Source organism: Orycteropus afer, unplaced genomic scaffold (assembly GCF_000298275.1).
Source record: "Orycteropus afer afer isolate SDZICR_OR568_19922 unplaced genomic scaffold, OryAfe1.0 scaffold00042, whole genome shotgun sequence".
Taxonomy (NCBI): Eukaryota; Metazoa; Chordata; class Mammalia; order Tubulidentata; family Orycteropodidae; genus Orycteropus; species Orycteropus afer.
This window is the reverse complement of record NW_006921629.1, coordinates 3,533,879-3,558,627: the sequence shown is the minus strand read 5'-3', so window position 1 is coordinate 3,558,627 and position 24,749 is coordinate 3,533,879. Positions and strand designations below refer to the sequence as shown.

Below are 24,749 nucleotides of genomic sequence, written 5' to 3'. Positions count from 1 at the left end.
TCGATAAAATCACATCACTAGTTGCCAAAGGCCACCACCAGTGCAGACAATTGGATATGATCCTTCTACTATAATAACTCAACTGTCCAATAAAGATATACAACAATGTTATGAATTCAACATTAACTGGCAGATAGCTTGTGCTGATTTTGTGGGTCAATTCTCTAATCATTATCCCTCACATAAATTGTTTTCATTTCTTAAAACTCATAATATAGTGCCTATGTCTTATATATCTCGAGAACTGGTGGAAGGACCTACAGTTTTTACAGATGCTTCCAAATCTGGTAAGGCAGGTTATTGGTCTAATTTAAAATCACGTGTGTCACATTTTCCCCACACTTCAGTTCAACAAGGTGAATTATTTGCTATTCTCATGGCATTATCTGATTTTTCTTGTGCACTAAACATTATCAGTGATTCACAATATGCAGTTTATACTGTTCAACAATTACCATTTGTTTATTTACCTGACTCTTCTGAAGATGTTTTATTATCTTTGTTTATAAAGGTGCAACATGTATTATTACATAGAAACAATCCTCTTTTTATTACACATATTCATTCTCATTCTTCTCTTCCGGGGCCATTGGCTCAAGGAAATTCAAATATTGACTCCTTACTAGTTGCAAATATTCAAGAAGCTTCACATGAGCATCAGTTACATCATACTAATGCCAAAGGATTACAAAAACGATATCAATTAACTAGACAACAAGCACAGGATATTATTATCTGTACATGTGATATATGTCATTCCATTCATGGGTATTCTTTGCCTCCTGGATGTAACCCTAGGTGGTTACAATCAAATCAGATATGGCAAATGGATGTTGTACAATTTCCACCCTTTGGAAAATTAAAATATATACATCATTCTATTGATACTCATTCTCACTTTCAATGGGCTACCCCCCAGCCTCTGAAAAAGCTGACTCTGTTATTACTCATTTATTATCTTGTTTCGCAGTTATGGGAATACTGTCAATTATTAAAACTGACAATGCACCTACGTATTTGTCACGAAAACTATCACACTTTTTTGCCTTACATAAGATTCAGCACATAACAGGTATCCCCTTTAACAGTACAGGTCAAGCTATTATTGAACGAGCAAATCGAACTTTAAAATTACAATTACAAAAACAAAAAGGGGGGAATATAGGTATCAGTCCTAGAGATTATATAAACAGAGTCTTATTTAAATTTTTTAAATCAATGGGGTGGTTTCAAGAGTCGACAGCCGTTACTCATTTTCAAAAATCAGGGCAACCGAATTTATTGGAAAATGCTCAACATATTCTTTACAAAACTTTAGAAGGTAATTGGTTACCTGGACAAGTTTTGCATTGGGGTCGAGGTTATGCTTATGTCTCAACAGGAAACACTTGTGAGTGGTTGCCGACTAAGAGGCTGAAATTGCGCCATGGCCAAGAGACCCGGGGATAAAGATTTCCTGCAGATGTTTCGTGAACTGAATCTTCAAGCACGCATGTATACTTATGGCACTAGGACCACTAAACCACCTACCTGGGGTCAGATAAAGAAATTGACCGAAAAGGCTGAGAAAGCAGTACAGCAGGCTGGTCAATGAGTCTCAGCTTCTACTTTGTTTTTGGCTATGGTGGCGATAGTCACCTGCCAGGTAGGAGAATCTGCTGAATTTACCTATTGGGCATATGTTCCCTATCCCCCTCTTTTCCAAGCAGTCTCGTGGGGAGAGAGTGAAATCCCAGTATATTCTAATGAAACTTTATGGATGCCAAGCCCTTATGACTCTGATTTACCCACATATCCTCACGAGGAAGGATTGAATGTTAGCAAGTATGAATTTGGTAGTCGACAAATGCCCATTTGTATAGGAAATGGCAGTCATTGTCTTCAACCTTCGCATGAGGCATGGGGTTTACAGTATAATCATTCTCATGTCGCTGCTCATTTGTTCTTATTATCTGCAAAAAGCTTTAAGATTCTTAATTATACCAATATTTCTCATCTATCTCCTTTGATACCTTTCTGTTCTTTACCTAATATAGATCCCAGAATAACTCATTTTTCCTGGACTCAGTGTCGAGGAAAATCGGCAAAGATTCTGGTCAATGGAAAACAACAGGTTGACTGGAGTCCGCATAGTGATTTAAGGGAAAAATTCTCTAACATTCCTTTAAAATGGCATAAAAGTAATAATTCCTTACCCAATGATGCTAATGAAACTGTGGTGTGGTATGATACTGGTATGACTCCACCCATGCTTCATTCTAATGATTCCTTAACTTTTCAAGGTCAGCTATGGAAATTGATGGCAGCTTTAGAACCATTACATACATGGGTTGGAAATATGACCATAAATATAACCAATAATGGAAGTATTCATATACAGTTATTGAAGAATGAAAGTAAATATGTCCAGGCTTGCGTTAAACTTCCCTATGTGCTCCTTAAAGGACAAATTAGTTGGGATGTACCTACTGGACTTATTAATTGTACAGCTAATTGCACCTTTTATACATGTTTAAATACTTCAATACATATTAATTTTTCCTCAGAAAGTATATATATACTAAGAAGTAGATCTCAGATATGTATTCCAGTAAATTTGACTAGACCTTGGAGTCAGTCAGCAGGATTATCTCATGTATATGATATCTTACGAACAATCTCACATAGAACGAAAAGAGCTATTGGAATAATTATAGCTATAGTATTAGGAATAATAGCTATTGCCACCACTGCCTCTGTAGCAGGAGTGGCTTTGCAACAAGGAATGCAAACTGCACAACAAGTTCAAGAATGGCATAAACACTCTTTTGAATTGTGGCAGCAACAGCATAATTTACATTCTCAAATTTATCAAGAGTTATTGGACTTAAAACAAGTTGTTACATGGTTAGGGGAACAAGTACATATACTAAAAACCCGTGCAGTTTTGAAATGTGATTGGAATTTTACGCAGATATGCGTAACCCCTGTTCAATTTAATGAAAGTAGAAATTGGACGGAGATAAAAGATTATTTATGGGGACACAGAAACCTAACTTTACAAATTGATCAATTAGGAGAAAGTATTACTCAAGCATTTTCTAAAGATTTTTCAGAAATAACTGGGGAAGAGGTCCTAGAAGGCATAGCAAAAGGGTTATCAGAATTGAATCCCATTGGATGGGCCAAGGGATTATTTTCCATGACAGCACTAAATGGAGGATCACTTATAATAATTATATTTGTTTGTTTTTTAGTCTTCCAGTGCTGGAAACAAAGACGACAAGCCATGAATCAAAGATATGAAATTAGAACTCCCCTACGACATTGTAGAAGCCCAGTCATCTAAAATAAAAAGGGGGGAAATGTAGGGACTTGCTGGAATATTCCCCTTTAGCTCAGAAAGCAGCAAGGGGAAGCACCCATTTGAAAGCACTGGGTGCATTAAAGGATCTGGAACTCAGATTGAACTCTTCAAATCCTGGACTCACAGATGAGACAGGAAGCCGGATCTGCAAACAGAAGGGCTGATAAAGAGAAACAGGTGCACGCACTGTTCTCAGAAGAGAACAATCTGAAAAAGTAAAAACACAGATCCCTGTTATCTCTGGCATGGGAAAAAGACAGATCAAAGAGAACAATTTAGACTAGAATTTAAAGAATTGGCTTTCATCCCTTTTCAGAAGTGTATTGTCCATGTGTGTTTGTCTCTTTGTGTCTCATTTCACTTACCCGGTCTGCAACATTCATCACCTTAAAAAATCTCCTGTGCTTCACCTACTCAACTCCCCTCCCTTTCAACTTTTTACTATCTCTATAGCTTTGCCTTTTCAGGATGTCAAATTTTTGGAACCATACAATACATAATCTTTTCAAACTGGCTTCTTTTACTCAGCAGTATGTTGTATCTAAGGTTCATCCATGTCTTTTCCTAGTTTAACACCTCATTTATTTTTCTTGCTGAGTAATATCCCATTGTATGTATGTATACCTGTTCACTTATTGAAGGGCATTTTGACTGCTACGTTTTTGGTGATTATGAATAAAGTTGCCATAAACATTTATATGCATGTTTTTGTGTTGATACACATTTTCAAACCAGTTGGGTAAAATCTAGGAGTTCGAATTGACTTGTTGGCAACTAACAATGCATCTACTCCTCACTTATTTAACTATCTTGTTATCTGACGTCTTACAGTTATGACAATATCCGACTATTTTGTGCATTAACAGCATATGTCTGATAGTAATGAACACGAAGGTGTGAGGTTAGAGTAATGTTGCTGTGATGGTTATGATTGTGTGTTAACTTGGCTGGGCCACGATTCTCGATTCTCAGTGGTTTGGCAGTTAAGTAATGATGTAGTTAACTTCCATTTTGTTATCTCATGTGGTCATCCTCTATTTTCCTAAGTTGAAAATATAACAACCTGGTCTTTGGAACCTAACCATATCAATTAGGTGTACTCTTTTTAAGCTCTTCAAATAAATGATTCTCATCCATCAGTGTCAGGTTAAACATCATCTCCTCTAATTGCCCTCTTTAAACTCCTTGGTGGTTTCCTAGAGACTTCAGCATGAAGCTCAGCTCCTCAGAGTACTTGTATTTAAAAAAAAAAAAAAAGCCCTCACTCCCACCGGAGTAGATTTCGACTCAATGCCACCGCTTGTAGGCCCTCCAGAACTATTCTATGCGAGATTCCTTAGAATTATCTCTTGCCATGAGATTCCTTAGAATTATCTCTTGCCATCAGTCGCCTCGCTCTGAGCTCCAGCCTTGTTCTTGTTGTTGTTATGTGCCGTGGAGTCGGCCCCGACTCATAGCGACCCCTCCTTGGGTTGCCGAGGCAGTATCACTACGGAAGTAGATTGCCCAACCTTCCTTCCCAGGAGTGGCTGGTGGGTTTGAACCGCCAGCCTTCTGGTTAGCAGTTAAATGGCTTAGGCACTATGCTACTAGAGCTCCTAAGCTCCAGCCTTAGTACTCGCTTTTTCAGCAGCCCAGTCTCAAAGACCTGCACATTTTGACCCCTTCGTGGGATATCATCTTTCACCTAACTTCCACTGATGCTTCAGGAAACTTATCTCGGCAGCCCAACGCCCAAGTGAAGCGGTGTCAGGGTTTCCTTCCAAGTTCACAATAGCGTTCACTTTCCTCATACTCGCCCACATTACACTGTGCTCTAATTGTTTACTCGTCCACCACTAGTCTGTAAATTTGTGTATTTGGTGGTTTAGTAAAGGCTTGCGCACGTAGCATACACTTAACTCTTTCTGCAGGAAATGCCACTCAACTGAAACAAACAGCATGAAAAATGACGTACTGTTTCAGTTATCCTATATTTGTAGTCTAACTTTAATTATGCAGGTAATCTTCTTAAATAATTTTTTTTTTTCCCCCAATTCACGTGCGTCTACCCATACCTACACCGCCGGCTTCTTTACTAGGGAATCCCGGAGGGACCCCCAGTCGCAAACACCGGCTTAAGCCGACAAGATGGCTGCTACCTCTTGGCGGCTGTGAGTCTCCACCCACTCAGGGCGGAGGTCTATGTCACGTGGCGACCCGCCTGGCACCGCCTCGGGTCGCAGTGCCTGACGGGAAGCGGAGCGGCGAACGAGGCCGTCGGCCATTTTGTGCCTGTTTCCTGTGGGATGCGGTGCTAGCGGTTGGGTCGGAAAAGTGAGCGATTATCGTCTCATTTATCCTGCTTGTTTTCTCCTCCCTTTTACTTTGTCAGTAGAACGCAGTTATGGGTCGCAAGAAGAAGAAGCAGCTGAAGCCTTGGTGCTGATATCCTTTGTCGGTTTGGAGTCGAGGCCGAGTGGGGGCGCCGGTTGGTGGTGATTGGAAGGCCTGGATTTTGGCCTATGGCTAGGAGGATCTGGGATCTGGGCCTCTGGGCGGGTGGCTTGGTGGCTAAGATCGGACTTGGGGAGGCCTCTGAAAATAAGGTGTTTGGAGGATGAGAGGTGCGGGCAGTTGCGGGTCATGGTACTCCATGACTCAGGATCTGATTTTGAGGTAAACGTTGGCCCACTGGGAGGCGACCTGCACCCCTGCACCTAAGAAAGCGTCCCTTAAGGACTGTTCTGCTCCAACTCCGTTGTTTTGGTGAAGATTCAACAAAGCGATCTTCGAGTAAAGTACGCTCTTTGACTCCATGAAGGTTGGGAAAGAGCTTCCGGAGTCTCTGTCGCCCATTTTCCTCGGTTTGTGTGTGTGTGTGTGTGTGTGTAATGTAATTGGTGGCTTAGTAAAGGTTTAAGTTGGCTAACCCTGATTTCGAAGAACCTTCCCTTTTTTCATTTTGTTTTTTGCGGGGGTCGGGGAGAGCCAGATTCAGCGTCTAATCCAGAGGCGCCTTAGCGTTCTCTTAAAAGGCAGAATTTCGTCTCTTACTCAAGACGAAAGTAGAGTATACGAAAGTCTATTACTCGGCATTGTAGAACTTAAAAAAAAAAAACCTTATTCGAAAGGAAAATCTTAGTAAAATGTAGCGTTTTTTTTTTTTTTTTTAATTTTCTGGGAGCATTGCTATTCTTTATGTTAAAGTTGATTTTAGTTACTCTCGTAGCTAAAAATAATTTGCTACAGAATGGCATTTTTGAGATGTTTTAAAAGGATTACGAGTTTTCTAAGACCTGAGGAAGTAAGAATCTCTGTTTGATTAATTTCATATGCAGTTGGAAACAACTTAAGGAATGTTCACAACGAGATTGTCATTTTTAGTGCCTATGAGCGTTTTAGATCTAAACATTGGTAAATCCCTAGTATTTTGGTTATTTTTATGTGCTATATATTAATGAATTGTTTTGAAATAAACTTGGGAGATTTCTGAACGTTGAACCCTCTCCACGATGTGTAAATACGGAGATGCAGAAGGGAAAAAAAAGTTAATTTCATGTAACGTTTCTGTTAAACACACAGTAATTTGACAAAATTATGTTGCTGCTTACTAAGATGTGTTTATTTGGCATTGTTGAAGAGACCATGGGCCTCTGGAAAATTGAAAATATGCACATTACATGGCAAATTTAGCTCCTCATACAGTAAATATCAAAAGCTAGGCTTCTATGAAGTGCTTTCTTGGTTTTAACTTTTAGCTCACACTTTAATGTTACCTCTGTTCTCCCCTATCCCAGATTGTTTTTATTAAAGTGTTATGCTATTTTTTTGTACCTTAACAGTATTGATCAGGTATTGTAATAGAGATTTTGATGATGAGAAGATCCTTATACAGCATCAAAAAGCAAAGCATTTTAAATGCCATATATGTCATAAGAAATTGTATACAGGACCTGGCTTAGCTATTCACTGCATGCAGGTAATGGTTTTTCTTTCTGTGTTAACATTTTTACCCCCTTGTAATTTGGCATCAACACAAAACTTCTGGAATAATCTTGAATTTCTCTTTGACAGTTGTAAGTTTTGTTTAATGCAAAAGATGAGATGAGCTGGACAAGGAGCTCAAACAACAACAACAAAAACTTCTGTAGCCATTGAGAAGATAAACAGTTGACTTTTTATGTTTAAGGAGCGTTCATATTGGTGTTAATCTTTAAAATAAATAACAAATAATGCTATTTTTAAAGATTCTATCTTTTGTGCTAAGTTAGATTGGTGAGAATTAGGTTGGGATAATAGAGTAGTTCCTGAGTGCTGGGGGTAGAGGAGGAGGATCAGCGATTTACATTTTGTGGGGCCAGTTCTAATCCCATAAGAATTAATGTCATAATTATCTGTTATTACTCCCTGCCATTGAATGGTGTATTTGGTATAATCTCTAGCCTGGGGCTAAGCTTACTTCAATCTTATTTTGAAATGACTGCATTATAGTTTAATAATTTCTAGGTTTCTTGAGTCCTTTCACTACTAGGTAAGAGAGCTTTGTAATTTATATTTATAAAGACTAATATAATGTCTTTATAAATATAAAAAATGGCCAGACTTCGTCTCACCTATTTTGGTCATGTTGTAAGAAGGGACCATTCCCTGGAGAAGGATGTCATGCTTGGTAGGGTGGAGGGTCGACGAAAGAGGGGGAGGCCTTCAACGAGATGGATTGATACGGTGGCTGCGATGATGGGATCAGGTATAGCAGGGATTGTGGGGCTGGCGCGGGATCAGGCAGTGTTTTGTTCTGCTGTGCATGGGGTCGCTATGAGTCGGAAATGACTCGATGGCACTTAACAACAACAACAAAGACTAATGAGTATGCTTGGATCTCATTCAACATTATTTCTTCTAGTTTTGCTTGTCCCAGAGCTATCAGAATTTTTGCTAAATTAGACCCTGGAGAGGTGTGAGATAAGTCAATCCTTATTCATTAGAAATTACTGTTGGTGAGTGTCAGGGAGGTAAATTAAAACAAGCATTGCTTTCTCAATTTAAAAATAAGCTTGTATATCCTTTCCACTCCGATTATTTTATTGTAACAACAGGTTAGTATCCTTTAAAAAATATTTGAGAGCCTATTATTTGCTAGATCCAGTATCTTCTATGGCACCCACTAGTCACATGTGGCTATTTAAAATAAGATTATTAAGTAAGAAAATTTTTCACTTCCTCCATCACATTAGCCACGTTTCAAGTGCTTAGGAGCCAATAGTAAGCTAGTGGCTTACTGTATTAGATGACATGGATGGCCATTCATTGCCTAATGTTCTGTAAGACAGCACTGTGCTGGGCATTGGGCATACAGCAGTGACTAAAACAAAGTGCCAGGTTAGATTTATACTATGGAGGAAAAGGACATGTAAATATTTAGTTTATCCCATACCGTTAAATGATAAAGAGAAAAATAGGCATAGTTAGGGGGATAAAGAAGATCTTGAAGCTGACACTTGAGCAGAGATCTGAAGAAAGTAAGGAGGACCTTCCAAGGAACAGCAAATGAATAACCCTTAAGTTGGGAGCATCCTCTTAACATTGAAGGAAAAGGAACGTATGGTTTTATCTAGGAGGACTTATAGGCCATTTATAAACATTTTGATTGAAATGGAGGGTTTGAACAGAGAGGTGTAACATGTTCTCCTACACTTTTTTTAAAGGATCATTCTGGTTGCAGAGTTAAGACTAGACTGCAGGGTGCATTGAGACCAATTAGTGTACTTGGCAAGGGGTGATAGTACCTGAGACCGGAATTTACTGGTCAGTTAGATGTGTGATATGAAAGGAAAGTAAGGTGTTAAGTATGACCCCAAGGTTTTTGGCCTGAGTGTTGTGAAAAATCAGTTACCATATACCTAAACGTGAAAAGCTTTAGGAAGAATCGGCATAGGGAGGAGGATATTAGGATATTTTGTGTTAATTTTGAGTGTGGATGTGTATATTTGAGAGGACCTTTGGATAGCCAGGTAGAGATGTCAAGTAGGTAGACATTAGAGCTGGAGATAGACATTTGGGAGAATGTAGTATAAGAATGGCCGTCATTAAGCCTAATAGTATATATCCATACCTAGAGAGTAGAGTACATATAGAAAAGAGGTGCTAGGACTCAGCCGTGGCTTTCTTAACATTTAGAGGTCAGAAAGATGAAAAGGAGCCTTCATCCAGGGAGACTGAAAGCTAGGAAAACCAAGAGTGTAGTGCCCTTGAAGCTAAATGAAGTTATTTCATCAGGATCGGTGGTAGGTCAAGTAAGACTTAAGATTGGATTAATCAGAGTGAAGGTTGTACTTGCCAAAAGTGATTTCTTGCAGTGATGAGGGTAAAAGTCTCCTTGGTGTGCTTTTAAGAAAAAATGGGAGAGGAAATTGAGGTACTTTTCAAGGAGTTGTGCTGTAAAGAAGAACATAGAAGTGGAGTGGCAGCTAGAAGGAGATTAGTTGAGAGAGTATCAGTAACATTTTTAATTGACTAAAGGAGCTCTGTAATAGTGCAGTGGTTAAAGCACTTGGCAGCCAACTAGGAGGTTGGCAGTTGCACCCACCAGCAGCTCCTCTGGAGAAAGATGAGGCAGTCTGTTTCTGTGAATATTTATATTTATAGCCTTGGGAACCTTATGGGGGCAGGTCTACTCTGTCCTATAGGGTTGCTATGAGTTGGAATCTACTTGATGGCAGTGGGGTTTAGTTTTTGTTTTTAATTAATTGACTGAGTGTTTCTATTTTCATAATCTTATTTTCACAGTAACCTGTGAGATGGGTATGACAGTTAAATAAGACACATCATCTAATTTTATACATGATAAACCTAAGACAGTAGGAAGTTGATGGTCCACAGCAGGTTTTCATCAGTGCTTGCCTCCCTTTTGTGTATGTGGTAAAAATATACCCAACAAAACATTCACCGAGTCCTTCATGTAAAATAAAGTGACATTGATTACATTTAGGTTTCCCGTATCTTTTTAAAGCAAAGTTTTAAGAAATCTGTTGAATTCTGACTACCATAATGTTGGGGTTTAGGTTTTTAGTAAATCACATATTTTTCTCTTCCAAAAACTTTACATTAATATATTTACCCCTGCCTTTACCATTTGGAAGGAAGATTGGGCAATCTACTTCTGTAGTGATATCACCTCGGAAACCCAAGGAGGGCTCGCTATGAGTCAGATTGGACTCAATGGCAGTGAGTTTTTTTTTTTTCCCTCCCCCTTGGGCCTTTACCATTCAGAAATGTCTAATGGTAGAGTAGTTACACACCAGTGTTACTGTATTTTTTTAAAGAACATAAATGATGAGTTATTTCATCTGCATTACCAAGAATAGCAGCATACTACAAAAAATTTAGGAAGCAAGGTATGATAAGTCACTTATTGAATAACTTTATGAATCTTTTAATCACAGGAAAGGAACAGCTATATAAGATTAAGCAGAAATTAAGATAATTTCTAAGTTTATCTTGTATGTCACTTAAAAATATGGTTAAGTGAGGTATGTCTCTAAGAAGACGACTTTTCAGTTCTTCGTGAAAGTGGATTGGGAAGAAAGGAAAATTGAGTAGTTTAAGTCATTAGTCTTTTGCAGGTTTAAGTCAGAATCCCCTGGGGCAAAAAAAATAAACCATACTCCTTGCTGTCTGTCAATTTCTATTCATGGCTTCCCTAAAGGACATAGTAGAATTGCCCCCATAAGTTTCCAACGTAGAGAAGTGGACTGCCACATCTTTCTCCCACAGAGTGGCTGGTGAGTTTGAACTGCCAACATTTCTGTCAGCAGTAGAGTGCTTTAACTGCAGAATGTTGGCCTCATGCTGGGGTTTCTGCATTTCTAACAAGTTTCCAGATTATGATGACAGTCTAGGTATAATACATCCATAAGTGTGAAGATTATCAAGACTGACAATATTGTTACCAGTTGTTGGTTACCAGTTGCTGTAGATTAAGACTCATGGCAACCCCCTGTGTGTCACAGTGGAACTGCTTCATAGTTTTAATGGAAGAAGATCATGAGGCCTATCTTCTGACGTACTGTTGGGTGGTTTTAAACCACCAACCATTTGTGACATACACTGAAAATACATTCCCAGTGTTTTGCAATAAACATCTTAACCTCTTTTCTTTTTGTAACCTACCAAGTAAATTCAGAGTCAATGACAGGATTGTTGCTGTGGAAGTATTTAGGCCTCAAGTAACTCATTAGTTAATGAATGATACTAATTATAATGAAACTTTTTCTAGTTGTATTGCAGGCTTACCTTAAGACTTATTCTTGGAAAAGTTACTTTATTCTAATTTTTTTTAATAACATAATGTTTCATAAACTTAATTCAGGGTTGAAAGCACTATGATTTAGATATCACTGCTTAATAATTCAAATAGAGTTAATATAGTAAACTTTAATATGTTCTTTTCTCTATATGTTTCTTCTATTAACAACTTGCATTCTTGTGCTACACATGTTGTAATTGAGAAAATAATATTGACACGTTGCCAGGTGCTTTTTTAAATACACTGTTTAATTCTCAGAACAACCGTATAAAAATCTGCTGTCGAGTTGGATCCGACTTACAGCAACCCCTTCTTGGGTTTCTGAGGCAGTATCACTACAGAAGTAGGTTGCCCAACCTTCTCGTTAGCAGTAAAATGCCCTAGGCACTACTCCACCAGAGAAAAATGACTTGCCCAATGTCATATAGCTAATAAGTCAGAACTGGAATTTGGAGGTTTGCTTGCTGAATGAGACTGGTGTGATTGCCATCTCCCTGGGACTTGACTTTGTGAGTGTGTGTGTGTGTGTGTGTGTAGGGGGAGAATATTGGGGTGGTTTTTTTTTTTGTTTGTTTGTTTTTTAAAAAAAAAATGTTTTAATGTAGGTACATAAAGAGACAATAGATGCTGTACCAAATGCAATACCTGGGAGAACAGACATAGAGTTGGAAATATATGGTATGGAAGGTATTCCAGAAAAAGACATGGATGAAAGACGACGACTTCTTGAACAGAAAACACAAGGTAAATATTAAGGTGTATGCTTTGACTTAGTACAGTTACATTTCAGAAAGTATGTACAATGACTGTAAATTTAATAGTAGATGGTAGTTTATTCAGAATTCTAGTTCATGTTCTATGTCTAAAATTATACATTTGATATATATATATATATATATATATATATATACACACACACATATATATGCAATACCATTTGGATTAAAGTGCTGATGTTTGACTTGGAATTCGAAGCATATACTACCAAGATGATAGGATGATAGGTGGTGTTAGTAAGCTATGAGTTTTGTTTAGTTTTTTTTAGAAAATTTTTATTGTGATTTGGGTGAAAGTTTACAGAGCAAATGCATTTTCCATATAGCAGTTCACATATACTTTGTCTTGTGATATTGGCTGCACTTTCCCACAGTGCAACAGCTCCCCTCCTACTTCCTTCCCATAGTTACCTCTTCCCTGTCCTTCCCTCCTGTGTACTCCTGCCCGCCCCCGATCTATCTCCTTGTGTGTACACAGCCCTTGTATTCTGTGATTGACCTCACCAGGGAGTGTATCTACCTAATGTAAATGTTCGGCTCATATGCTTGCTTGTCTTTTGTTTGGCTGGAAGACACAGGAGGGAGTTCAACTCCAGACTTGAAGGACAGCTAGGGGCCATAGCCTCAGGAGTTCCACTAGGCTCTATCAGACCATCAAACCTGGACACCATCACCCCACCCCACCCCGCTTTTTTTTTTTTTTTTTAGTTTTGTTCCACATTGTTCTCCCGCTCTATCCAGGATGTCCTACATAGACCCCCCTCCAAGTAGTTGACAGTGGTAGCCAGGTACCATCTAGTTCTTCTGATCTCATAGACATATAGGCTGATCACCTGTGAATTTTTCATCTTAGAAAGCTTTATAAAGAAGTCAAGTCTCTTTCATCATTTACATTCTGAGATGGAAGAGAAAGCTGATTTTCAAGTAAAACTGACTTACAATAATTATCTTAACTCTATAGGATAGGGAAAGCTCTGGTGGCATAGTGGTTCAAGTATTTGGCTGCTAACCAGAAGGTTAGTGGTTCATACCCACCAGCTACTCCATAGGGGAAAGATGAGTCAGTCTTTTGCTGTAAAGATTTATAGCTTTGGAAACCCTAAAGGCAGTTCTACTCTGGCCCGTAGGGTCACTGAGTCAGAATCGACTTGATGGCTGTGGGTTTTGTTTTTGTTTTTGGTATAGGATAAGAACAGGATATTAACTTTGCTTAATAAGATTGTGAAAACACATTCGAAGGGGAGAGAAAAGTATTAACTGAATTTTTTTTTAATGAAAATCTAATGAGCTCATTGTTACTGAAATAATTTTTAAAAACTTGAATGTTGTAAACTTTGTTTTGTTATTATTATACTCTATGGAAAAAAATTAATGAAAACCTTTTTTAGCAGAGAGTCAAAAAAAGAAGCAACAAGATGATTCTGATGAATATGACGACGATGACTCTGCAGCTTCAACTTCATTTCAACCACAGCCTGTTCAACCTCAGCAAGGTTATATTCCTCCAATGGCACAGCCAGGTCTGCCACCAGTCCCAGGAGCACCAGGAATGCCACCAGGTAGCACAAAACTTGGTTAACATTTAGCATTTTCAGGATTTTATTCATAAGATGTATTTTCTCCTTCTAATGCTTTAATAATTATTATAATTAATTTTTTAATTAGGCATACCTCCATTAATGCCCGGTGTTCCTCCTCTGATGCCAGGAATGCCACCAGTTATGCCAGGCATGCCACCTGGGTAAGAAAACCTCTCTTACTTGACTTGTGGGCTTGTGCCTAGTAATGGTATTTTTTAACCTGGGTGTGAATGAATTAAATATTACCTTGTATTTTTTGCTTCTAAAAGGTATAGGCTCTAGAAATCTTAAATTTGTCTAATAATGGGGGTCTGTGAGTAAATTAAAGGAATATAGATTGCCTGTGAAGAGAGTTAATTTTTTTTGGTTTCAGGATGTATGTAGACAGCCATCTACTTCAATTGCATTTGTTGTAATTAAAGTAAATGGTTGTAGATTTGAGTTTTGGAGATTCAGAACTGCCTGTGACACTTTACAGTAGTGACAAAGAAGCAAACTCTAAATGTGTTCTATATGTCAAAGCATCAAGAATTAAAATGAATATGAGGTGCGCGTGTCCATCACTTTTACTTAAATATTGTTGGATGTGAGAGGTGTACGATACACTTTCCCACTGTATTCTGAAAATCACAGTTAGATTTTGATTTTGTCATACATTTTCACAGATTGCATCATCAGAGAAAATACACCCAGTCATTTTGCGGTGAAAACATGTAAGCATCTCATTCATAATGTGATTCAGGAGGTATAATCATAATGTCATTTTTTGTGTGTGTTTAATGGTATCTATTCAGTTGACTTCAGATATATTCTAACCTTCCTTACTAAAAATTTGCAAGCTCATTGACACTGGTTTCTTAAAGGAGATAAATAAAACTTATGTGAGGAAATGGTAGTAAACCATATAAATATTTTCTAAATGTGAAAATCTTTCCCAAAATGCGAAATAATGGGACTTTGTAATAAGGACTAATATTTAAAAAGCAATGTAGTACTTCTGCCAAATTACGTGCTTTATTATCATAGAATAATTGGATTTTCTTTTGACAAAATCTGTTAGAAGTTAATCTGGGAAAAGGTCCTAAAAGAATGGATAGATTTGTGATTTTTGTAGGCATATTGGACATTGATGAAGATGAGCTTCTTTTGGAGGAAGGAAAATAACTATGCATTATGCTTTTAAATCATGTTTTAACCTTAGATATGAGCCCTGGTGTCACCATGGTTAAAGCGCTCAACTGCGAACCAAAAGGTGGCCAGTTTGAACATACCAGCCCTCCATGAGAGAAGGATAAGGCAGTCTGCTTCCATAAAGATTTACAGCCTTGGAAACTATATGTGGCAGTTCTACTCTGTCCCACAGGGTCACTCTTAGTTGGAATCAACTCAGGGACAGTGGGTTTGCTTAGGGTGGTTAGTATAATGTAGCTATTCTAAATGAAAATTAGGTAACCTAAGTTTACGTTTGAATATCACTGGTTTTGGAGATAGTTTTTCCTTGTCCTTCCGTTTAAATAAAAAAAAAAAACTTACTCCACAGTACATTTGTTATTTTCTTTCCTATTGAAAAATGACAACTCTAAAATGGAGATTTCTCCTATTTTTAAAATATTCTATGTGGATGTTTGTCAAGGGGACCAAGGATGACTTGCAACCTCAGTGACTTGAATGTTTTTCAACAAAGACTGATTTATTTTATTTTATTTTTTGCTTCTACTGGTAGACCCAAGAATTTATTGGGGATTTTTTTAGAGGATTTATTTTGATAGGATTGTTGCAGTGTTCTGTGGCAGCCTGATTAATTTCAGTAGTAGAGATTACATTCAAGTCTTTTATCCATTATTGTTTCAGGCTTTAGCCAAAATATTTTCTAATGGTTTATACCCTTAATTGAGCTTAAATTGTTCTTTGACATTTGCTTTCTAATAGAATGATGCCAATGGGTGGAATGATGCCACCTGGACCAGGAATACCACCTCTGATGCCTGGTATGCCACCAGGTAGGAAATTAAACAATTTCTTTTTTAATATGACTGTCAGACTTCAGTCTTAAGCTTTTTTTAGGCTATAGATTATGGATATTGGTTATGTTTTTCATAAGTATTGGTATAATTTTTTGTATAAGTTGGTGACTTCCGTTAATTATTGTGAGAAGTGTTGTTACGGATTTGTTTTGCCTTTTTATTTTTTGCTTTGAAATAGTTATAATAAGCTTCAGAGAAGCTAAAACGAGTCAGAATTAAGCACTGAAGCTCATATACTTGGGAGCAATTGTATTCTTTAGGAATATTCTAGACTGTATAGAGAAATCTAACAAACTGTCAAACAGTCTAAGTATTTATTGTCTTGACAAAAATTAAAAAGGTAGGTAGGTTCAGTCATGCAGTGATATCAAGGACCCATGCTTGATTTTTTCCTTTGAAATTTTTTTTTGTGATTTGAGTAAAAGTTTACAGAGCAAATAGGTTTTCCATTGAGCAATTGGTACACATTTTGATTTGTAACATTGATTGCAATTCCAACAGTGTAAGGGCAGTTTCCCCACTTCTATTTTTACCATTTCTTTCTATCACTTCCTGACTTCTGAACTTTATCTCTGGGCAAATACTGCCCTTTGATCTCATATGGTTGATTGTTCTAGGGAGTGCGCACCTCCCTGGTGTTAGTGTTCACCTTGTTGGCTTGTCAGTTTTGCTGAAATTTGAGCCACAGGGATAAGTTCATTTCCAGGCTTGAAGTGTGTTTAAGGGTGGTCTCAGGGCTTTGGTAGTCTTATTAGACCAATAAGGCTGACCATTTTTTTTATTTTGAGTTAACCCATGCTTTTTTTTTTTTTTTTTAAACTTTACACTCTGCCATCCTTAGGTTTTTTCCCCTGAAGAATGTCACTCAGTAGTTACAAGATAGCTTAGGCAAGAAGGAGGAGAGAGGCAAAGGTCAATAGCAGCGTGCTATTATTTTTCTTTTATTAGGGAGCAAAAACATTCAAACTTCTTAGCCCCTTATATAGTAGTTGTTCAGAATTAGGTCTAATGGATCCCTTACCTGCAAGGGAACCTGGGAAATGAAGTATCTTGACTTTTTAAGCTTATATAGTGGGAGATAGGAGGGAGCTGTGGTGGCATAGTGCCTAAGGCATTTGACTGTGAAGGCTGGTGGTTCAAACCCACCAGCTAATCCTCGGAAGATTGGGCAATCTCCATAGAGATAGTGAGATCCACCTTGGAATCCCAAGGAGGGGTCGCTATGAGTCGGAAACAATTTAACGGCAGTGAGTTTGGTTTGGTTTTGGCTAGTGGGAGATACTGGAGATCTGGTGGCGTAGTGTCTTAAGGCATTTGACTGCTGACCAGAAGGTTGATGGTTCAAACCTACCAGCCACTCCATGGAAGGAAGACTGGGCAGTCTATTTCCAGAAAGATTTACTGTCTTAGAAACTCAGTGGGGGTCGCTGTGAGTTCAAATTGACTCAGTGGCAGTGAGGTTTTTTTTTTTTAAGTGAGAGATACAGTGTAGGGAAAAGTATTTGGTTACCCAAATAAATATACCACAGAAGTGTTCGTGAGGCTCTCTTAATCTTTTGCCTTGCATTTCATACTTCTAATATATTTGATTTGCAACCATAGTAGTTTTAGAAGTACTTAAACAATAGTTTGATGTAAAAGGACATGGGAATAATAACCAGCAGCAAAATTCAAATCATTGCCAGTGTAACCATTAATGTATAGGTAACTCCTCATTATGCTCTGAGATAGTAGTAGGCACTTAAAAGAATTTGTTGTTGTTAGATAATGTCAAGTCGTCTCCAACTCATAGTGACCCTGTGTACAGCAGAACAAAACATTGCCTGGATCTGTGCTAGCCCCACGATCCTTGCTGTACCAGAGCCCATCATTGTAGCCACTGTGTCAGTCCATCTCGTTGAGGACCTTTCCCTTATTCCTTGACCCTCCACTTTACCAAGCATGATATCCTTCTCCAGGGAACGGTCCCTTCTGAAAACATGACCAAAGTAGGTCAGACAAAGTCTGGCCATTCTCGCTTCCAAGGAGCATTGCAGCTGCACTTCTTCTGGGACAGATTTGTTAGTTCTTTTAGCAGTCCGTGGTACTCTCAGCATTCTTTGCCAGCACCACAACTCAGAAGCATCGACTCCGCTTTGGTCTTCTTATTCATTGTCCAGCTTTCACATGCATTGTTGTTGTTGTTTTGCCGTTGAGTCGGCCCCGACTCAATAGCGACCCCTCCTTGGGTTTCTGAGGCAGTTATCACTACCGAAGTAGGATTGCCCAACCTTCCTTCTGAGGAGTGGCTCGTGGGTTTGAACCACCAGCCTTCTGGTGAGCAGTCAAGTGCCTTAGGCACTATGCTACCAATGCATATGAGGCGAAAATACCATGGCTTATTTTAGACGCACCTTAGTCTTCAAGGAGATATCTTTGGTCTTCAGCACTTGAAAGAGATCTTTTGCAGCAGATTTGCCCAATGCTATGCCTTGTCTGATGTCTTGACTGCTCCTCCATTGGTGTTGATTGTAGAACCAAGTAATATGAAGTCTTTGACAACTTCAATCTTTTCTCCATTTACCGTGAATACAAAATAATAGTTGATGCTTATTTGATAATCTGAAGTCAGCAAAATTTTAATTTTTTTGTTGAAAAAATGTAAAGAATGCATTTCATTGGTGATGCATTTTAGGAAATTTTGTTCATAGTATTTTAAAAGAAAATCATTCTGAAAATTTTTTTGAGTTAATGAAATCATATATCAAAGGTTTCTGCATTCCACATCAGGAATATCTGGTAAAGGACTGAGATGGTTCTTTTGTAGGTTTCAAAAAGTTTTCAAAGTCGATAGTAATCAGTAAGTTTAATTGCTGCTTTGACCATATGCAGGGTCTCAAGTGTTATCTTTCACTTCCCAAAATTCTGAAGAGAAGCAGAATGATGTGATGGAATGTTTGAGGCATGAGTTTTGGAAGGTGCAAATGCTTAAGTTCCTTGGACTTCATTGAGTTGTTCAGCAGTCAGTCCTTAGTAACTTTGTAGTATAGCATCTATTTTAATACAGAGTAGTGCCCAAGGCATTTGACTATTAACCAGAAGGCTGGTGGTTCAAGCCCACCAGCCACTCCTTGGAAGGAAGATTAGGAAATCTACTTCGTGGTGATACCGCCTCGGAAACCCAAGGAGGGGTCACTATGAGTCGAATCCGATTTGACAGCAGTGAGTTTAGATTTTAACAACAAAATTTTGAGGGAGTATTTTCTTCTGAACTAAATGTTTCAACTACTGAGTCCTCCCTTCCCTGCCCCCAACATTTCTTCTTTACAGGTATGCCCCCACCTGTTCCACGTCCTGGAATTCCTCCAATGACTCAAGCACAGGCTGTTTCAGCGCCAGGCATTCTTAATAGACCACCTGCACCCGCAGCAACAGTTCCTGCTCCACAGCCTCCAGTTACCAAGCCTCTTTTCCCCAGTGCTGGACAGGTAAGGTGAAATTCTAAAAAAGAGATTATACTTATTTAAAGGTAAAGTGCAATTGTTTACAGAAATCTGTGGAATTGTCATAGTTAAATTTTTTTATGATCTTTTAATATTAAATGTACCAAGAAATGGCCTATTCTCATCTGTGTTTGCACACATTTGTTTCTTCTACTCTTAAAAGATTGAGTGGAGCCAGAGATGCGTTATGTTACCTTTTCATAGCCGTGAACTCTGGTTACTCTTAGCTTTATTAGAAATGAAAGTTAAATTTTTGAGAACTTAAATACATGCTAATGTTTAAAGAGCCTTCTTTACCTGTTGAATTATGGGGAAATGAGACCAAAACTATACATAAAAATCCTTAAGACCTTAGTAAATCATTTGTTGGGCTCTTTATGTAGTGTAGAACTGTTGTTGTTATGTGCCATAAGATGCTGTAATGCTGCACTCAAGCTGAAAGGGCATCATTTAAGTGCCTTTGACCTAGCACGCTTATATTTCCTGCTGGTGTTGTCGTTGTAAAATTTGGAAGCTACAGATGCTTCTTTTACATGTAGTATGTATATAATGGTTGAGAAGTGCCCTTTAAGCACATTAAACTTAAGTTTTTGAAATTAGTGGGCATTTTGTTTATTTGAGAGATCTTTTGTAAAGTTACTGGTGCAGAATTGGAGTGTCAATAATGCATCCTTATTCTTCGTTTATTCCTGAAGTACCACAATGCAAAACATCAGTGTTGAAAAGAAGTTTTAGTTTTAGAAAAGAAACTGGTTAACTAGGTTTATTGGTGTAGAATTCTTTTAAAGAAAAATGAGGCTTGTGACTGTCACTTTGTTTATTGTAAATGGATTTAACTGCCTGCCTCTTTAAGTAGGTCAGTTTTGATTGCATTAAAATTTGACGTAACAAAAATGCAATCTTACGGGAAAAAAGTCTACCACGTGGCTTATTTTTACCCATTTGTTTGGAGACTTTTCATTGTTTCCTTTCTTTTATGCTACAGATGGGGACACCTGTAACAAGCTCAAGTACAGCTTCATCCAATTCAGAAAGTCTGTCTGCATCTTCTAAAGCGCTGTTTCCTAGCACAGCACAAGTACGCAGGAAGTTGCAGTTAAAAATTGTTAAAATGGCTTTATAACTTAACCCTTTGGACCCTACTTAAAAAACAAAATCTTTTCCCCAAAACTTTATATTATGTTTAATTTTTTAAAAGTAAAATTAGTGGTGAATAAATCAAATGATAACTAAAATTTGAATTCATACTACCAGAAAAAAATGTTCCCAAATGTCTATGGTTCTAAAGGGTTAAAAACATGTAAGCAGAAAATGCGTTAGTGGCCAATGGCTAGCCTGATGCATGATTAAACTATTTTGATTTATGCTCCTTAAGCTATTGCATCACATATAATGAAATTTAGTACTCTGCATTTGGTTCTAAGGTTGGCCTAGTTTATGTGTTTCAGTTGTTTGGTATTTGAAAAGTAACACATTTATTACTAGTAACTTAAAAGATCCTGCTAAGTTAACCTTTTTTTATCCGTGGTAATCATTTAGACATTGTTAATTTGAGGATACTGCAGTACTCTATATAAAGAATATCTCTAAAGAACATATCTTTAATGTACCATCATTGATAGTAATTGTTCATGTTTAGTAACTGGAGTTTATCCAAAAATTCTGTATTCTGTAGTTTCTAACTTTGTGGGGTGTTTTGTGTGTTTTATTTATTTATTTATTGAGCTGTTTGGTAGATTAATTACTTCAAACAGCTAATTTAGAATGGTACAAAAAGATTATATGCCATTTTGTTACATGGTATTTCGTCAATCTACAATAAATACAAAGTTTTGTAGATTAAGAATTTTTTGATGAGTAGGTGGAAGACATCTAAAAAGTCCGTTTTCACTGCTATGTTTTGGATATGACTTTAGCCCAGCATGTTATTTTGGATTTTCTTGAATTTTTGAAATGTTTTATCGTGTTAACGATTACAATTTTTTGTAACACTTACGTCCTTTATTTAATAATGCTATCTTTTTGGTGGTTTTTGTTTTTCAGTTAAACTGGTACTATACATACTCAGCGGTTTTAAGGTCTGTCATTTTATTGATGAAGGATTGTGTTTTACAGGCTCAGACAGCTGTCCAGGGACCTGTTGGTACAGATTTCAAGCCCTTAAACAGTACCCCTGCAACAACTACAGAACCCCCAAAGCCTACATTCCCTGCTTATACTCAGTCTACAGCTTCAACCACTAGTACAACAAATAGCACTGCAGCTAAACCAGTGGCTTCAATAACAAGTAAGCCTGCTACACTTACAACAACTAGTGCAACCAGTAAGTTGATCCATCCAGATGAGGATATATCACTGGTAAGTGGTTTTCAGTTTTTTAGTAGCATAATTTGATTGGAAAGCACTGTAGCTAACTTGTCCCTTATTGAAATGTGTTTATTTGTATGTAGATGTGTGGTGTATGATCTGATTTAATGCCAGTTAAGTGGTATTTATTTAGTATTCTTATTTTTAAGAAACCACAACATAATAATAAGCAAAGTGGATATTGCATGTTTTGATCTTAGATGCTCTCTCCAAACTATAAAAGACGACAGTAAGTTGGGTTCTTATTCTTTAAAAATCACTTTAGTTAGACATGAATTTGCGTATATAGATTGAAGAAACAGTTAAGTGTGAGCTAGGATCTGCAGATCCCTTGAAGCCTGTGTGGAAATTATTTTGACGTATAGTTAATATTTAGGATTTTGACAACAGTAATACCTTCTTTGGTAGATTCTTTCCAAAGCAGTTTAATTTCTAGAGAGTTGATGGAGATCTGGGTGGCACTTGGTTGGTGGTTCAAATCCATGCAGATAGTCCTTGGAAGAAAGGCCTGGCAGTCTACTGCCAAAAGGACACAGCTACTGAAAACCCTATTTGAAGTTCTACACTGAAACAAATGAGGTCACCATGAGTCAGAATTGACCCAATATTAACTTTTTGTTTGCTTTTTAGTGTTAATTGTTAGTCTCAGATATAAAAAATAGATGAGATTTTCCTAAAGCTTCCAAGATTTTAAGTAGTTTGGTTTGTGGGGCAAAAGTAATTGGAGAATTAGGGGTAACTTTAAAGAAATTAATTCTTACTCTGTAAACAAGATTTTAGACATGTGCCTTTATGTTTAATGAAGCTGTGCATTCAGGTTTTTGGCATTATGCTTGTTTTTATTTCTAGGAGGAGAGAAGGGCACAGTTACCTAAATACCAGCGTAATCTTCCTCGGCCAGGACAGGCTCCCATTGGTAATCCACCTGTTGGACCAATTGGAGGTATGATGCCACCTCAGCCAGGCATCCCACAGCAACAAGGAATGAGACCCCCGATGCCGCCTCATGGTATTACTCTTTTTATTTGTATTGCATTTATTGGGTTTTCTGAATATACATGTTAAAATGTCAATTATCTGCAAAATACATTGTATGTAAAAATATAATACATAGATAAACTTAATCTATGTTTTGTTTTTTAAATGTGTCTTTTAGGTCAGTATGGTGGTCATCATCAAGGCATGCCAGGTTACCTTCCTGGCGCTATGCCACCGTATGGGCAGGGACCGCCAATGGTGCCCCCGTTCCAAGGTGGGCCTCCTCGACCTCCAATGGGAATGAGACCTCCTGTAATGTCGCAAGGTGGCCGTTACTGATTTTACTTCATCCAATCTAATAGGTTTGGAGATTAAACCTTTTCTCAACTTGTGCTGTTTATATAGCCAAGCTTCCGTCAATTAAGGCTTCATTGTGACTTTAACAAACATTATCTTCCCACATACCAGGAACTATTGGACATTTATTTTACATGGGAAAAATTATTTGGAATAATAAAGCAAGAACTTTTCCTGAAGTTGCAATTTATACTGTATGGCTTCTTTTTCATGTTTCATCTAGGTTTTTAGAAGTGAAGTATAGTAAATTTGGTTCGTTAAATTGTGAAGGCGCTGGAATTACATGAACATACCATCTTAATAAAGGCAAGTTCTGTAAGCTTACATTGCTATTTGTAAAGTTATGCCTTCACAGCATTTCAGATGCTGTTGGACTTTATGTCCCCAACCTAGCTTGGTGAGGGCTGTAACTGGTTTCAAGTACCTGTACATTGGAAGTCTGAATGTATAACAATATTTAATGTATTTAGAATTCCTCATGTTGCAGGGTTTAAGAAATCTGACCCACCAAGGTCATGTGACTTTTCTGTACTGTTAAACTTCATTGTAATAAAATGAGAGAAAAAAATATGCCTTTTTATTCATAACCCAGCTGTGGACCACTGCCTGCAAGGTTTGTACAAATGCATGCACAGTAGATGTCCACATAATAAAATTTATAGTTACCAATGCAGTTTTCATATATCATTGGATTCTGTCTTTGAATTATAGGTTGTTCCTTAGCTGCATGTTATAAACTGGACAGTACACATAAATGTATGTTAATGCTTCAGTTAACAGAAAGACTTGAGATACATAAGAATTATTACACTATGGGCATGAAATCTTTATATTGTGTTTCCTCTCCACCTTTTGTGGTGTGAATACATGTCAAATATCATTTAAAGTGTAAATTTTAATACTTTTTCCTTCTTGCTGATGTTTAGAGTCTAGTGCCAGACCTATTCATTTCCTTCTGATTATTTTGAGACTGCAGTACTGCATGGGCCTCAGAAGCTTTTCAGGTGCAAAATTCTAGAAGCTTAGGTGCATGCAGTAATAGCTTCATGTGCTATTAGTGGGTTGATACAAATTGTAAGTGTAATGCTAGAAATCTAAACACACCTGTGTTTGGGTGGTTAACAGATGGATTAGCTTTTGATTTTACTATATTGCTGGGAGATTTTATTACTTATTTGGTTAGATGGATACCTTCTGTTAAGTCTTAAACTTCTACCTGCTTTACTGTAGACTTTTCATTAGTGGAAGTTTGAATATTGCCATAGAGAACTTTTCTGTAGAGATGATGGTTTTTCAGTATTTTGTGTTGATGTGTCATGTAATAATAGATGTAGTTGACCTTTTTGGCATTTTTTTTCCTAATTGTCACTTTTACAGGTAGTTTTATTATTAAGTATCAAATGAGCTATACAAAATAGAACTATTGATATTCTTTCTCAATATATAAAATGGTAACATTTCTTTGTGACCCTTATGTGAAAGTGTAGTTACAAGACATGAGACCTGAAGTTTTTATTTTAAAAAAAAAGTTTTAAACTTGTTGGAAAATACA

At 37.5% G+C, this 24,749-nt stretch overlaps 1 protein-coding gene across 1 annotated transcript; it reads left to right on the top strand.

Annotated features, from left to right (window-relative positions):
• Positions 1-5,732: 5,732 nt before the first annotated feature.
• Positions 5,733-23,179, top strand: ZNF207 (zinc finger protein 207). Its single transcript, XM_007937331.1, has 12 exons — positions 5,733-5,772; positions 7,180-7,307; positions 12,239-12,377; positions 13,801-13,968; positions 14,075-14,150; positions 14,655-14,702; positions 15,919-15,989; positions 19,323-19,480; positions 20,481-20,573; positions 21,611-21,853; positions 22,712-22,871; positions 23,019-23,179. The coding sequence occupies exons 1-12, from the start codon at positions 5,733-5,735 to the stop codon at positions 23,177-23,179; spliced, it is 1,485 nt and encodes a 494-aa protein (XP_007935522.1).
• The last annotated feature ends 1,570 nt before the right edge of the window (positions 23,180-24,749 follow it).

Excerpts from the sequence above, each read along its gene's own strand:
- ZNF207 (XM_007937331.1), top strand. The coding sequence starts at position 5,733 with ATGGGTCGCAAGAAGAAGAAGCAGCTGAAGCCTTGGTGCT. Across the intron at positions 20,574-21,610 it reads TGTTTCCTAGCACAGCACAA|GCTCAGACAGCTGTCCAGGG; the intron begins GTACGCAGGAAG and ends TGTGTTTTACAG. Across the intron at positions 22,872-23,018 it reads ACCCCCGATGCCGCCTCATG|GTCAGTATGGTGGTCATCAT; the intron begins GTATTACTCTTT and ends TGTGTCTTTTAG.